Consider the following 15,934-nt stretch of genomic DNA (forward strand, 5'->3'; position numbering starts at 1 on the left):
GTCTTCTACCGAAACGGGCCCAAATCACTGGAATCTCCATAAGATTGCACTGGGCTGCAACGGCGACCTATGGAGAGCTGCAAAATGGAGCCTGAAAAGGTGGAAAAATGGAACAAAGGGCTATAAGCACTGAATTAATATTAACCCTTTCCCTCCCACATCAATCCCAGTGCATGTGTTGGTGCAAACACTGGAATGGGAACAATACACATTTACAGGGGAATATACATTTGGGTACCGAAGCAGGGTAAAAACACATGAATGAACCGCAGTCCAGTTAACCCCTTGCTTCCCAAGTGAGAGCAGGGGGTGGCCAAATGGGGTGTAACCCCTTTAATACCGGGCCAAACCCCCTCTCCCATGACAATCATCATCATATTTCCCCCAGCACCCCTCATATCACCCCACCCGCTTCTCCCTCACATCACCCCACGTGCTTCATCTCCCTCACATCACCCCCCTGCCCTGCATGTCCCATCTCCCTCACATCACCCCCCCTGGCATGTCCCATCTCCCTCATATCACCCCCTGCCCTGCATGTCCCATCTCCCTCATATCACCCCCCTGCCCTGCATGTCCCATCTCCCTCACATCACCCCCCTGCCCTGCATGTCCCATCTCACTCACATCACCCCCCCCTGCATGTCCCATCTCCCTCACATCACCCCCCTGCCCTGCATGTCCCATCTCCCTCACATCACACCCCTGCCCTGTATGTCCCATCTCCCTCACATCATCCCCCTGCCCTGCATGTCTCATCTCCCTCACATCACCCCGATGCCCTGCATGTCCCATCACCCTCAAATCACCCCCCCCCACCTGTTTCATCTCCCTCACATCACCCCCCTGCCCTGCATGTCCCCTCTCCCTCACATCACCCCCCTGCCCTGCATGTCCCATCTCCCTCACATCACCCCCCTGCCCTGCATGTTCCATCTCCCTCACATCACCCCCACTGCTTGTTCCATCTCCCTCACATCACCCCCCCTGCATGTCCCATCTCCCTCACATCACCCCCCTGCATGTCCCATCTCCCTCACATCACCCCCCCCTGCATGTCCCATCTCCTTCACATCACCCCTCCTGCATGTCCCATCTCCCTCACATCACCCCCTCTTCATGTCCCATTTCCCTCACATCCCCCCCTCTTCATGTCCCATCTCCCTCACATCACCCCCCTGCATGTCCCATCTCCCTCACATCACCCCCCTGCATGTCCCATCTCCCTCACATCACCCCCCCTGCATGTCCCATCTCCCTCACATCACCCCCCGCATGTCCCATCTCCCTCACATCATCCCACCCTGCATGTCCCATCTCCCTCACATAACCCCCTCCCCCTGCATGTCCCATCTCCCTCAAATTACCCCCCGGCCCTAGATGTCCCATCTCCCTAGGGTTGCCAGATGGCTTGTCCAAAAATACTGGACACCCACGCCCCCTCCCCCCCCCCAATACATATAGAAAATACCCCTCGCTCCCCAAATACATTTAAAAATACCCCCACGCCCCCCGAATACATTAAAAAATATCCCCACCTCCCCCTAATTACATTTAAAAAATACCCCCACCTCCCCCCAAATATATTTTAAAAATACCTCTACCTCCCCAATACATATCCTCTCACCCTGTCCCCCCATCCTGTCACCATCTCACCCTGACCCCCCCATCCTGTCACCATCTCACCCTGCCCCCCATCCTGTCACCACCTAACCCTGGCGCCCCCCATCCTGTCACCATCTCACCCTGCCCCCCCCATCCTTTCACCAACCCACCCTGGCCCCCCCATCCTGTCACCATCTCACCCTGACCCCCCCCATCCTGTCACCATCTCACCCTGCCCCCCATCCTGTCACCACCTAACCCTGGCGCCCCCCATCCTGTCACCATCTCACCCTGCCCCCCCCATCCTTTCACCAACCCACCCTGGCCCCCCTATCATGTCACCATCTCACCCTGGCCCCCCCATCCTGTCACCATCTCACCCTGCCGCCCCCATCCTGTCACCATCTCACCCTGGCCTCCCCATCCTTTACCATCTCACCCTGCCCCCCCCCCTTCCTATCACCATCTCACCCTGGCTCCCCCTTTCCTGTCACCATCTCACCCTGGCCCCCCCATCCTGTCACCATCTCACCCTGCCCCCCATCCTTTCACCATCTCACCCTGGCACACCCCATCCTTTCACCATCTCACCCTGGCACCCCCATCCTGTCACCATCTCACCCTTCCCCCCCCCCATCCTGTCACCACCTAACCCTGGCACCCCCCATCCTGTCACCATCTCACCCTGCCCCCCCATCCTGTCACATCTCCCCCTGCCCCCCTATCCTGTCACCATCTCACCCTTCCCCCCCATCCTGTCACCATCTCACCTGCCCCCACCCCATCCTGTCACCATCTCACCCTGCCCGCCCCCCAATCCTGTCACCATCTCACCCTGACCTCCCCATCCTTTACCATCTCACCCTGCCCCCCCCCCTTCCTATCACCATCTCACCCTGGCTCCCCCTTTCCTGTCACCATCTCACCCTGGCCCCCCCATCCTGTCACCATCTCACCCTGCCCCCCATCCTTTCACCATCTCACCCTGGCACACCCCATCCTTTCACCATCTCACCCTGGCACCCCCATCCTGTCACCATCTCACCCTTCCCCCCCCCCATCCTGTCACCACCTAACCCTGGCACCCCCCATCCTGTCACCATCTCACCCTGCCCCCCCATCCTGTCACATCTCCCCCTGCCCCCCTATCCTGTCACCATCTCACCCTTCCCCCCCATCCTGTCACCATCTCACCTGCCCCCACCCCATCCTGTCACCATCTCACCCTGCCCGCCCCCCAATCCTGTCACCATCTCACCCTGACCTCCCCATCGTGTCACCATCTCACCCTGGCCCCCCCATCCTGTCACCATCTCACCCTGCCCTCCCCCCCATCCTGTCACCATCTCACCCTGCCCCCCATCCGGTCACCATCTCACCCTGCCCCCCCCATCTTGTAATCATCTCACCCTGCCCCCCCATCCTGTCACCATCTCACACTGCCCCCCCATCCTGTCACCATCTCACCCTGCCCCCCATCCTGTCACCATCTCACCCTGCCCCCCCATCCTGTCACCATCTAACCCTGCCCCCCCCATCCTGTCACCATCTCGCCCTGCCCCCCCCCCATCCTGTCATCATCTCACCCTGGCCCCCCCCCATCCTGTCACCATCTCACCCTGCCCCCCATCCTGTCACCATCTCACCCTGCCCCCCCCATCTTGTCATCATCTCACCCTGCCCCCCCATCCTGTCACCATCTCACACTGCCCCCCCATCCTGTCACCATCTCACCCTGCCCCCCCATCCTGTCACCATCTCACCCTGCCCCCCCATCCTGTCACCATCTTACCCTGCCCCCCCCATCCTTTCACCATCTCACCCTGCCCCCCCCATCCTTTCACCAACCCACCCTGGCCCCCCCATCCTGTCACCATCTCACCCTGACCCCCCCCCCATCCTGTCACCATCTCACCCTGCCCCCCATCCTGTCACCACCTAACCCTGGCGCCCCCCATCCTGTCACCATCTCACCCTGCCCCCCCATCCTTTCACCAACCCACCCTGGCCCCCCTATCATGTCACCATCTCACCCTGGCCCCCCCATCCTGTCACCATCTCACCCTGCCGCCCCCATCCTGTCACCATCTCACCCTGGCCTCCCCATCCTTTACCATCTCACCCTGCCCCCCCCCTTCCTATCACCATCTCACCCTGGCTCCCCCTTTCCTGTCACCATCTCACCCTGGCCCCCCCATCCTGTCACCATCTCACCCTGCCCCCCATCCTTTCACCATCTCACCCTGGCACACCCCATCCTTTCACCATCTCACCCTGGCACCCCCATCCTGTCACCATCTCACCCTGCCCCCCCCCATCCTGTCACCACCTAACCCTGGCACCCCCCATCCTGTCACCATCTCACCCTGCCCCCCCATCCTGTCACCCTCTCCCCCTGGCCCTCCCATCCTGTCACATCTCCCCCTGCCCCCCTATCCTGTCACCATCTCACCCTTCCCCCCCATCCTGTCACCATCTCACCTGCCCCCACCCCATCCTGTCACCATCTCACCCTGCCCGCCCCCCAATCCTGTCACCATCTCACCCTGACCTCCCCATCGTGTCACCATCTCACCCTGGCCCCCCCATCCTGTCACCATCTCACCCTGCCCCCCCCCCATCCTGTCACCATCTCACCCTGCCCCCCATCCTGTCACCATCTCACCCTGCCCCCCCCATCTTGTCATCATCTCACCCTGCCCCCCCATCCTGTCACCATCTCACACTGCCCCCCCATCCTGTCACCATCTCACCCTGCCCCCCCATCCTGTCACCATCTCACCCTGCCCCCCCATCCTGTCACCATCTTACCCTGCCCCCCACATCCTGTCACCATCTCGCCCTGCCCCCCCCCCCCCATCCTGTCATCATCTCACCCTGGCCCCCCCATCCTGTCGCCATCTCACCCTGGCCCCCCCATCCTGTCACCATCTCACCCTGCCTTCCATCCTTTCACCATCTCACACTGGCCCCCCCATACTTTCACCATCTCACCCTGCCCCATCCCCCAATCTGTGTCCTTACCTTATTTCCAGGAAGGACACAGACTTCTCAGGGCCGCCGGGGTGTAGCTCTGCCCCCAATGTCCTCTGATTGTCTCTCCGCTTCTCCAATCAGGGACAGGCTGCACAGACTCACGAGTGCTCCTGCCCGCCCCCCGCCTCCAGTCTTAGCACTGCCTGCCGCACCAGTCCTTGCGCTGCCCTCTCTGCAAAAATGGTACACACGCGCTAGAGCGCGGGCTCGGGGGGGGGGGGGGTGCGTACATGCGCGCCCTAGAGCCCGGCTGTGTGCGTGCTCGGGGGGGGGGGGAGTGGAAGAGCCGGGGAAACCTGGGAGAGGATGAGCAGGGGAGCCGGGGAGAGTCAGGAAACCACTGGGGCGGCCAGGCGGGAACCCCTGGGACTGCTCCACGGAGCCCGAGGGTTCCGCAGAGCCCCGGTTGGGAATGACTGACCTACACTATTGGGTATTCTCTTTCTCAATGTATGAAGCCCCTGGAGGAAGAATCCTGCTGTTTGCCGTCTGTGAAGGAAATGGAATAAGAGAACACTACACCACTGTATGGTTTAAATCATTTGGCATCTTAAATGCTGCATCTTTAAGTGGAAATATAGTTAGCCTAGAGGTGGACTGGGAACTAGATCTTTCTGCAAACTCATCTACAGTACACAAGGCAAAAAACGGTGAGCTTATCTGACGACACTATTATCCCATGCTTGTTAGCCTGCACTTTTAACTCCACTGAACACTTTATTTACTGGAGCCTCTCCCAACACTTGACTTCACACAACTGCCTGTCCCATCACCCCCCACCCCCCTCCCATGTCCCTCTGCAAACCCTGAACATACCCTAGCATTATAAAATGCAGCAAAACATTTCGGCAAGGAAAATGTTTTTAAACATTTTAGATATTCTCTTACGTTTTGCAGTAAGGAGTTACATTAGTCCATGCTTGCCGTCTGTCTCTGCCAATGGCGTAAGATGTTTTGTTGATACGTTCTTCTATGCCACCTGACCAACTTCACCACCTGTATGGTCGCCGATAGTGCCCATCAGCCTCATGCATTGACAAAATACATTTTCTTTTTTGTCGGTAGGAAGAACCACTCGGCCTTGCTGTGTGTTTAACTCCATTCCCAGGAATCTGAGATTCTGGGTTGGCCTTAATTGGCTTTTCCGTGTTGACCAACCAGCAGTGATGTGAAATGATTTGTAGCATTCTTGATAGGTGTTGGACTAAGAGGACTCGGTCTTGTGCCGTTATCAGAATTTCATCCAGGTAGGGAAAATTTGTATTCCTTCATTGGACCCTAGTAGGGTCTTCTCTCTCTCGTGTTATCCAATATGTATACCCTGACAGCACCACTCTAGAAAGTTATAACCATATCGGTAGGCTGAGCAGGCACTCTGTGTGTGTTTTTGTGTCTTCCTGCTCCCAGACACAGTTCCTGTTTGCCCACTGGGTGTGTTTTCTGTCTGCTCTGGGTTTTCCTCTGTCTCCTCTTGGTGCTTCTGTCCTCTGTCCCTGCCTGTCTTTATAGTTTCCTGTTCTTCCTGGCATTTGCTTTGTGTTCTCTGACCTCTGCCTGAACCAGTCCTTGTATTTTGTGCGTGACCCTGAATAAAAAGGCCCTTGCCTGCACTAGGCTTTTCTTCATCTGTTCTTGCACTGCCCCTGCGGATTTCAAGCTGCCGACCCCTGCTTGTGACACCGACCATGATTTTTATCACCTGCCCTGGACCCCTGCTTGTGACCCCATCTGATTATTGCCACCTGCCCTGGACCCTTACCTATGAACCAGACGCCTCCTTGCCTGCCCCCTGCTGTTTTGGCCACTGAGCTCCTACCTGCACTGGAAGTCTTGAGTCAACGCAGCTTTTTTGTCTGGCTGGGACCGCTCTCCTTTGATCATCTCCTCCACCCTTCATGGACCAAGAAGGAACTTGAATAGGCAATCTCTAAGTTCCGAAAGGGAAGGCTCGTCCTCGGTCTGTAAGATCTCTCTTCCTGCCTTGAGAAGTGGCTAGACCAAAAGTGGACGATTCTTCCTCTGCTGAAAACTCACTCTCTGAAGATTCCATTTCCAGTTCCATCCTGCTGAATTGTTCGCCCTCTGAATTCTCAGAAGATTAATCTTGTCGGCTTTCCAAGCTAGTAAATGATCTTGTCCGCTTCTGGCCTGTCATGGGCAGACTTTGAAGAGGCTGCTTCAATGACCTGGGTTACCATGTCGTGCATCCATGACATGAAATCTGACATAAGATCAATGGGTTTTTGCTGCATACCTTCGTTCTAACAGTTGGTTCTGTAGGTGCTCTGGCCACTGGAATCTCCTGTTATAACCCTGGAGTACTGACATAATATCTATATCAGTAATTATAGCCATCTCTTTTTAAGAAAAACCTAAATCACAAGAGTACTGCTACTAACTTTAGGGCAATCATTTCAGTGCAGTTGTATACTGCTCAACCCCCTTATAACGCTGTGCTTGTGGTCCAAAGAATCGCATTGCGTTATAAGCAGATCGCATTAGAAATAATGTACGATTGTATGCATTGTACAATAAAGTATTAAAGATACCAATAATTGTGTTGTAAAGTATTCATAAATATGAAAACTGGGAGCCACGCTTGCATCGCGTTATTGTAAGGATCCGCGCTGCGGGTACACCTGCTTCCAGTGCCTCCTTACCTCTTCTCTGTGCCGCCCAGGCTCCCCAGCGGCACGCCTCTCCTCTTGCGGCCCCCTCCACGACTGCTCCCGCACTTCCGGGGCGCGCGCGTCACCCTTACGGGCGACGCGGACCCAGGCTTCAATTTACTGGCGCCGGGCGCTTGACTCCACCTTCTCTGACTTCGTTGACGCGGCGCTCGCATCAAACGCTTCCCTGTCCCTGCTCCATCAGGACCGCCCCCCAGGCCCTTCCCCTATCAGGTCCTCCCTAGGGCCGCTCCTCTGTTCCTCCCCTTCCTCTGATAGGTCCCAGCCCCCTATTTAATCTCCCCTCACCATTACCTCCTTGCTCTGCATAGCTTCTGTACCTTGGTGCTGTCTGCTGTTGCCTGGACCCTTTTGTCTTTCAGTTCCTGTTCCTGTCCCTGGATATTCTGCTGACCTCCCTGGATTTGACCTTTGGCTTTGGACTCCGTTTACGCTGCTTTCTGGAACCCCTTGGATTTGGCTTTGGACATTCTACATTGCAGACTTCTATATCCCTTGGACATGGCTTACGGACACTCTACTACGCTGCTCTCTCCACTCCACGACCCAGGCTTACGGACACTCTACTACGCTGCTCTCTCCATTCCACGACCCCGATTTACGGACACTCTACTACGCTGCTCTCTCCATCCCAAGACCATTGGCTTACGGACTTTACCTTACCACGCTGGAGTTGGCAAGTACGGTACCCTCTCTAAGTTTGATACCCGGATCATCTACGCTACTTCCACACTCCGGCCGTGCCCCCGTTTACTGTTAGGTGTGTGGTATTACTCCTTTCCACCTCAGTCCCGGCGTCTCGTCTGGCTTGTGGGCAGGCCGAGCGTTACAGTTATAAGCGGATTTGCATTGTAACGGATCGCGTTATTACGGGGTTGATCTGTATAATGTAATGATTTTGGAAAGGTCAGTTGATTATAATATGCATATATGCAGAGTAAAAAAGCAGGGGTTGAATATTGTAATTTTGACATAAAGGAAGAAATGTCACAAGATCTACAGTAGTTTGTCAATCCCTGTGTTATTTCAAGTGTCACACTTGTGGGTGTTGTGTTTTTGCAGACCTGACTGCTGCCAGTTGACTTTGAGCCATGAACACACACACACAATGATACAACTTTCTGCAGTATCTGCCTGATGTTATCTGCTCGACCTTTCTCCATTGTGAGCATGGGCGTGATAGGTTCCTGAACATTAAAAGCAAAATTGGATCTCTTTTATATACTGACGACTACCACTACTACCTCCTTGGGGCTTACATTGGGACTTTAGCACCCACAGTTTTTGAAGAGCTTGCACCCATGATGTATCCTGGTTAAGTCCTGATTGGCTTGCAGACTTTAGCAGTGCCTATACAGTCAGTTCTCGGTTATCCAACGGAATCCGTTCTGGAAGTAGCGTTGGATAGTGAAACCGTTGTAAAGTGAGTTCCATGTTAATCAGTGGCGGTTAGTTAATTTAGGTGTTGGATAACGCATTCTGGCGTCGATAAAACGGCCCTTAGGGTTGCATTGTAAAGCATTGGATATGCCATATAGTCAGTTCTTGGTTATCCAACGGAATCCGTTCTGGTAGTAGCGTTGAATAGTGAAACCGTTGTTAAGTGAGTCCCATGTTAATCAGTGGCGGTTAGCGTTGGATAACGCTTTTAGGCTTTGGATAACGCATTTAGGCGTCGATAAAACAGTCCTTAGGGTTGCATTGTAAAGCGTTGGATATGCCATTAGTTGTAAAGTGAAACGTTGGATAACGAGGACTAGCTGTACGTATGGTAGGCTTACAGCAGTTACACCTTTACTTGTTGCACTTGAGCAGACTAGTGTGTACTGTCCTCTGCATGTCTTAATCCTCCTTTTAAAATATCTTCTCTGACACCATGCGGCCTTGCGCGAGCTTCCTCCCTGCTACTCGTGCGTCTACGTGGTACCAAGCACTCACCTGCCCACCTGCTGAAGCTGTTTCAGGAGCTGCGTGCCGAAGCGGCTATTTGCAGCATGACCGTCTTTTGGTCCCCGGAAGAGCCAACTCCTTGGAGCGCGGCCATCCAGGCAATAGCGTGAGAGAAAGACAACTCCCCTGTATCGATAACAAGGTAATCAGGTAAGCCCCCAATATACTACATAAAAAACACTAACCTCTACCTCAGCTAGGTAGGACAGAAAAAGAAATACCTGGGGAGGAAAGGATGGCAAATTATGGTCCTCCCACAGGTAGATTTCTGTCCCATCTCAGCTGAAGGGTGGAACTTGTCCCTATGGCAGTAGTCACCAATGGATTAACAGGAAACTAATATGTATATATTCATATATGTGTAAATATATATATATATATATATATATATATAAAAATATATAAAAGGTGGCACTGAGTGCTCATTTGTATGTCATTTCCCAGAATCCCTTGCTGCAGTGGAAGCGCTGTATGCTGGGCGATAATGGGGAAAGACAGGGTTGCAGACCTGTCTGAGACATGCAAATGAGCATACAGTAATATTTACAGTTGGTTTATATATCTATATATATCTATATCTATATAGATTTATATCTATATATATATCATGAACGTATATTGAATCTGCTAATTATGAAAGTTCTTAGCACATCGCTGTGTCCATGAAAGAAGTTTCCATTTCGTCCTTCGCAATGGGGAACACAAGATAAGTACCTCCTCTAGATAGGACCGGAACCTACTAGAGGATGTTTCTCTAAAGCGCTTATATTTTGCCGCGTGTATTGTGTCATGCTATCTGTGTATATCTATGTGAAGTGTTTATGGACTGCGTTCAATAAACAAACTTTGGTTTATAAAAGAGCCGTTTGTATTCCACATTTTCATCCATGCCCGGCCCGCACCATCTATATGGCTGAGAGACTGAGCATTTACCTTATGGATTATTCTGATGTGACACCCTTGTGGAGCCACGAAAGTTCGGGTTTATACAAGATTAGTTTGGGTGTTGAAGTCGCATAACTGCAAAATACCAGATATTCTCTCCTTGCAGATTGAAAGCCACCAAAATATCTCCTCTACTCACTTAACATGTGTGGATCCATGCTGGTAGTGAGCAGCGCTCCTCTGGAGGTGCTGAGATATGAGGTTCCTTGATTTATATTTGTTGGATATCAGCTGTGCCTGTATAAAAAAGAAACAGAAGAAATGTTTTGTTTTATTGGACAAATTTACAGAAATTCATATAAGCTTTCAAACCTAAGATTTTTAACACAAAAACAACCCAAACATCAGAGGCACCTAAACAAACATATGGTCCATCCTCAAACAGGAACTTAATTTCAAACAGTGCGAAATGCATCAATGGTGTAGGATTATGTAACACAATCATGTAGTATAAAAAGTCAGAGATCAACAGCCATAAGAATAGCAAAGTCATTTTAGTGTAACAAATTAATATACTGTCCAGTTCTATACTATGAAAAAAAGAAGCAGATAAATCTGGTGCTCCAGTTTGGCGTTAGAGAGACTTTGATAAAAGCTCCCGATACGCTCTCCGGTCCAGCAGTTCTGTTCCATACTGACACCGTCTCTCTATTATTTTATACAGTGAGAAGTGGGAAATGCAGAACAGTGCAGTAACTCCCTCTAACCTGACCCCACTTTTCACCATATTAAATAGGGGTTTGATCGCCTCACCCACTTATCGTCTCATTTTCTTATCAGTTGTCACACATGACACACTAGTGAGCCTGTGACTTGTGTATGTGACAAGGGTTAATACACACAGCCATCGAGCTGAGCCACTTTTCTCTCTGCAGGGTCCTTAAAATGAGTAGTACAGTGGTGTGAAAAAGAAAGTACACCCTCTTTGAATTCTATGGTTTTACATATCAGGACATAATAACAATCATCTGTTCCTTAGCAGGTCTTAAAATTAGGTAAATACAACCTCAGATGAACAACAACACATGACATATTACACGGTGTCATGATTTATTTAACAAAAATAAAGCCAAAATGGGTACAGTGTGTGCTGGGGGATAATGGTGAGAGGCAGAGCTGCAGACCTGTCTAAGACATGCAAATCAGCACACAGTAATATTTCCATTTGCTATATGCTTTACAGTGGAGGGTTTCTGTCACTTTTTTTACCCACCATAACTGTGTGTGTTATAGATCATAAATAGGGGTTAAGCAGATATATAATATATTCTCATGATTACCTTGTTGCTGCTTGTGAGTGAGTCCTGCCGGCCTGTGATTACTCCCTGTATTCCTCCCTCACTGGTCCCAGTCCCCTGCTGCCCAGTACATTAGTGGCTATTTGCCCAGACTGCAGGTCTCAGGAGCCGGGATGTGAGCAGCTAATGAATGTCTGAAGCTTCCTATTGTGCAGGAGAAGAGGACAGTCCCACTACCCTTATGGGGGTTACTGCCCCGTTTATCCTCTGCCCCTCCTTTATCAGCCCCTCAGCAGCTGCTCATTTCTCCTGCATGATAACACAGCCCTGTCTGTACCTGGGGAAGGGACGCCTCATATTTATTCGGCTCTCTCCTGTAAACCAGATATTCCCTTCTGTGTCCCTCCCATCCCCCTGCTAGCTGTGTCCTCCCCTCTCTCCTGTATCCTCCCCTCTCTCCTGTGTCCTCCCCTCCCTCCTGTGCCCTCCCCTCCCTCCTGTACCCCCCCTCCCTCTGCTAGCTGTGATTTTCTGTCTGTGCTCACACCTCCCCTGCTTGTTCTGTGCAGACACAATGTGCATTTAAAGCAGCAATACTACTGTAACAGGTATTCCCTGTGAATACAGACGCTACTGATGCTGTATATTATCCCGAAAAAGAAACAGATCCAGTGTCATGGTTGAGAGGAGGGTGAAGCAAAGTAAATATAGGGGGAGCAGAGGTAAGGGAACCAAAACAAATACACACGCCGAAGAGACTTGTGCAGACAAAAGTCTCCAAGAATTAGGGATTTATAATCTTTCCAATTATACTCTATCCCCTGCACAAATTCAAGTGCTCAATAAAGGACTGAATTTTGCTCCTGTTGGTCCACCGAATGAGTTTAATATGTATGTTGATTTACAGAAATATAGACGTAAAATCACATTAAAAAGACATTATGCCAAGATCTCTAAAAAATATGACAAATCGTGTGGAGGTCTACAGGAATCTATACAGATAATGGGGGACACCTTTACACCATCAATCAACATTGATAATGATTTGATAGATGATGGCGTAATAGGTACGGCAATGAATGTAGATTCATCATTCTATTGTGATATGCTGGAACTTGTGGAAGATAACAGTAGAGTTAGGGCTATTGACAATATAGACAACTCTTGCTGTGGGAATTCACAATCACCACAAGGTATAGATACTCTGCAGGATCTGTTGGGTCTTTATTTGGAAAGTGAAGATGCTAAAACCATTATGCATACACCAAATAAACCTAACATTTTATTTTATCCCTATGAACCCAAAGGTCCTTATGTGGAGATTTTTGGTAAATTTGTGTAGCCCATGTCCCTCCCCCCCGACACAGATCGTGCCTCTAAGGTGTATTGAGGGCTGGCTACATGTGTATGGTGGTGCATACCTGCTTGGAACAGGAGGGCCTGAGTCTCCCGCGTTGGTGTGGGGGATAACAGGGCCAGGCTTCTGGGGTAATGGCCTCCATTCTTTAGTGGTTGTGGTGCAGCGCCTCCATTCTCTGGCGAAACCTAGGGGATAAGTTGGAATCTTCCCAGAGAAAGCCCTGGTCCCAAGGCGAGAGATTCCAATCTCAGACAGTCTTATGTAAAACAGCAGTCTTTATTGTCTCTTAGCTCACACACAGCAGCAGTTCATTAGCAGCAGTACTTCCGCATATGAACAAGGTCTCTTCCTCCCTCCTTCTCCTCCAGGAATGTACCCCTGCAGGATGGCCTGGTTGGGGCCTCAATACCCCTGCCCCACCCCAGGATAGACCCTCTGGGTGAGGCTAGATCTCCCCCCTCACCCCCTGCAGGGTGAGGGGCATTGGTCCACTGTAGCTGTATCAGCTCTACTCAGATGGGCTCTGAGTTCTTCTCCCCTGTCTCCTCCAGACTGACTCAGCTCTCTCTGTCTCTGAACTGTGCAGCTCACATACTCCTCACTCCCGCTACTGACACTCTCATCATGACTCCAGATCAGACTCCACTCCTTCCTCTCAGCTCTCACAGAACTGACTCTCTCCAGACTGAACACTCCAGACTGACTGCGCACTCCACCAGACTGAACTGACCAGACATACACAGGAGCAACCCACTAAATAGAGTACAGCCCTGCCCCTTATGATGTCTCAGGCCTGCCACAGAGTCAGGGGCCTACCTCTATCACTAGAAGCAGGGCTTGGTGGGGGGAAAAACCCATGATTACTACTGGCGCCTGCCCTTACCAGGGCTTACTCCAGTAGGAGAAGGATAAGTAGCCCGCTATTTCTTACAGGGGCTACACTTGTAGAAAAGGATCTGCAGTTAATGTGTAAAAACAAACGTTCATGTATGGTTAATGACAATTTAAGCCACCAAGAAAGACGAGCTTTAAAAAAATTACATTCGAATGGTGACCTTATCATACGACAAGCGGATAAGGGGGGCGGGACAGTCCTGCAAAATAGGGAGGACTAAATCAAAGAAGCACATCGCCTTCTGAATGATAGTATCTCCTATGAAAAATTACCAGGTGATCCCACACTGAAATATCAATGCATTATTAAAGATTTCCTAAGTAAAGCACTCAATCTAGGGGTACTGTCAGGTAAAGAATTTTTCTATATGTATAAGGTCTGTCCACGAGTTCCCATTCTGTATCACATACCAAAGATACATAAGACATTAGAGAGTCCCCTGGCCGTCCCATTGTGTCCGGGATTGATTCCATCACTGCTAATTTATCACAATATGTTGAATATTTTTTGGCACCCCTTACTGCAGCACTACCCTCTTTTTACGTGACAGTATGGATGTACTAAATTCCTTACAAAACATTACTTGGGAGGAGCATTACATCTGGGTTAATTTAGATGTAGCCTCTCTATACTTACATACGTCACACCCAAGGTTTGGAAGCAATCACCCATGTTTTGCACAATGATAATTCTTTAACCGATGCACAACAGAAATTTATTATAGATAGTGTTAATTTTATACTTCATCATAATTATTTTTCTTTTGAGTGACAATTTTATCTCCAGACCACAGGGACGCGTTTCGCTCCCAATTACGCTGGTTTGTTTTTGGGAAAGTGGGAACTAGATGTTATTTGGAACAATAATGCCTATGGAAAATATCTTAAATATTACCGACGGTATATAGATGACATCTTGATCATCTGGTCTGGTACACAGGATGACCTGGATTCATTTATTATAAGTATAAATAATAATGAGAGAAATCTGACTTTCAGTGGGGAAAATAATAATAGTGAAATTAATTTCCTAGACCTGAAAATTACCATTCAGGATAACAATATTGTCACGAAAACGTTTTGTAAAACAGTAGATGTCAATTCCTATTTGGACCGCAACAGTAACCATCCCATCTTCTGGTTAGATAATATTCCGTATGGGCAAATGTTGCGTGTCCGTAGGAATTGTTCACAAATCACTGATTTTGACACACAAACGCTAAGTCTTGCTACTAGGTTTAAAGAAAAAGGATATGAAGAGGACCTTATAAGTAAATCTATTAAAAAGATTAGAGGAATGTCTCGGAAAGAATTACTTATTCCAAAATCTAAACAACTGGTTAAAAAGAAAAAGAGTTTCAGTGATACACCCATTTTCGTGACAGGTTTTTGCAGACAGGAAAATAAGATAAGAGGGATTCTCAATAGACACTGGGATATCCTGAAAATGGATCCCATTCTAAAGGAAACGTTGCCCTCTAGGCCCAAAGTAGCCTTCAGAAAAGCCAAACATATTAAAAATCGGCTGGCACCTAGAGCTCTGAAGAAGGCCACTAGCGAAAACAATAAAAATCTTACTGTTAGTGGCAACTTTCTTGCTAAACCAATGGGCAACTATACATGTGGCAGATGTGTGGTTTGCAAACATATGAGCAAGGATAAAGTTATCTGTAATAGCAACAATGGGAAGGAATATGTGGTGAATCATTTTATAAACTGTTCAACTAAGTTTGTTGTATATGTTATCAATTGTTCATGTCCATTAATTTACGTAGGGAAAACCATCAGACCACTTAAAGTGCGTATTGGTGAGCACATTAATGGGATTAAAAATGCATGACTTAATTTAGAGAAGGGCAAAACTATCCATAATTTAGCTCAACATTTTTTGACCAACCATAAAGGAAAGGTGGATACCCTACGTTTTAGGGGAATTGAAGTAGTATCCAGGGATCCCAGGAGGGGTGATAGGGATAATTTCCTGCTCCAAAGGGAACAATTCTGGATTTATACTTTGGAAAGCAAGTCACCTGGTGGGTTAAATGAGCAGATAGAATTGGCCCCTTTTCTCAAATAAATTTCTAAAATAACTTTCTCAAATAACTTTCAAAATAACATCAAATACCCATAGGGTAGTATGAGACTAGTCATTAAGTTCATTATTACTCTAGGGGGTTAATGAGGTTATTTTCATAGGCTTTGTGCCAATATGGTCA

General features: G+C 49.5%; 2 protein-coding genes across 2 annotated transcripts in view; both read right to left on the reverse strand.

The window, feature by feature from the left end:
• The window catches only part of LOC142488346 (uncharacterized), a 193,423-nt gene extending 181,527 nt beyond the window's left edge, over positions 1-11,896 (reverse strand). The window contains exon 1 of the mRNA XM_075588750.1: positions 11,507-11,896. The gene's annotated coding sequence lies outside the window, so the exon portion shown is untranslated. The remainder of the gene's footprint in view (positions 1-11,506) is intronic.
• Positions 1-15,934, reverse strand: part of LOC142488295 (uncharacterized) — a 73,098-nt gene that overhangs the window by 8,340 nt on the left and 48,824 nt on the right. Inside the window, exon 9 of the mRNA XM_075588667.1 lies at positions 10,366-10,451. Coding sequence (XP_075444782.1) covers positions 10,366-10,451 — 86 coding nt within the window. The remainder of the gene's footprint in view (positions 1-10,365; positions 10,452-15,934) is intronic.

This window comes from Ascaphus truei, chromosome 2 (genome assembly GCF_040206685.1).
Source record: "Ascaphus truei isolate aAscTru1 chromosome 2, aAscTru1.hap1, whole genome shotgun sequence".
Taxonomy (NCBI): Eukaryota; Metazoa; Chordata; class Amphibia; order Anura; family Ascaphidae; genus Ascaphus; species Ascaphus truei.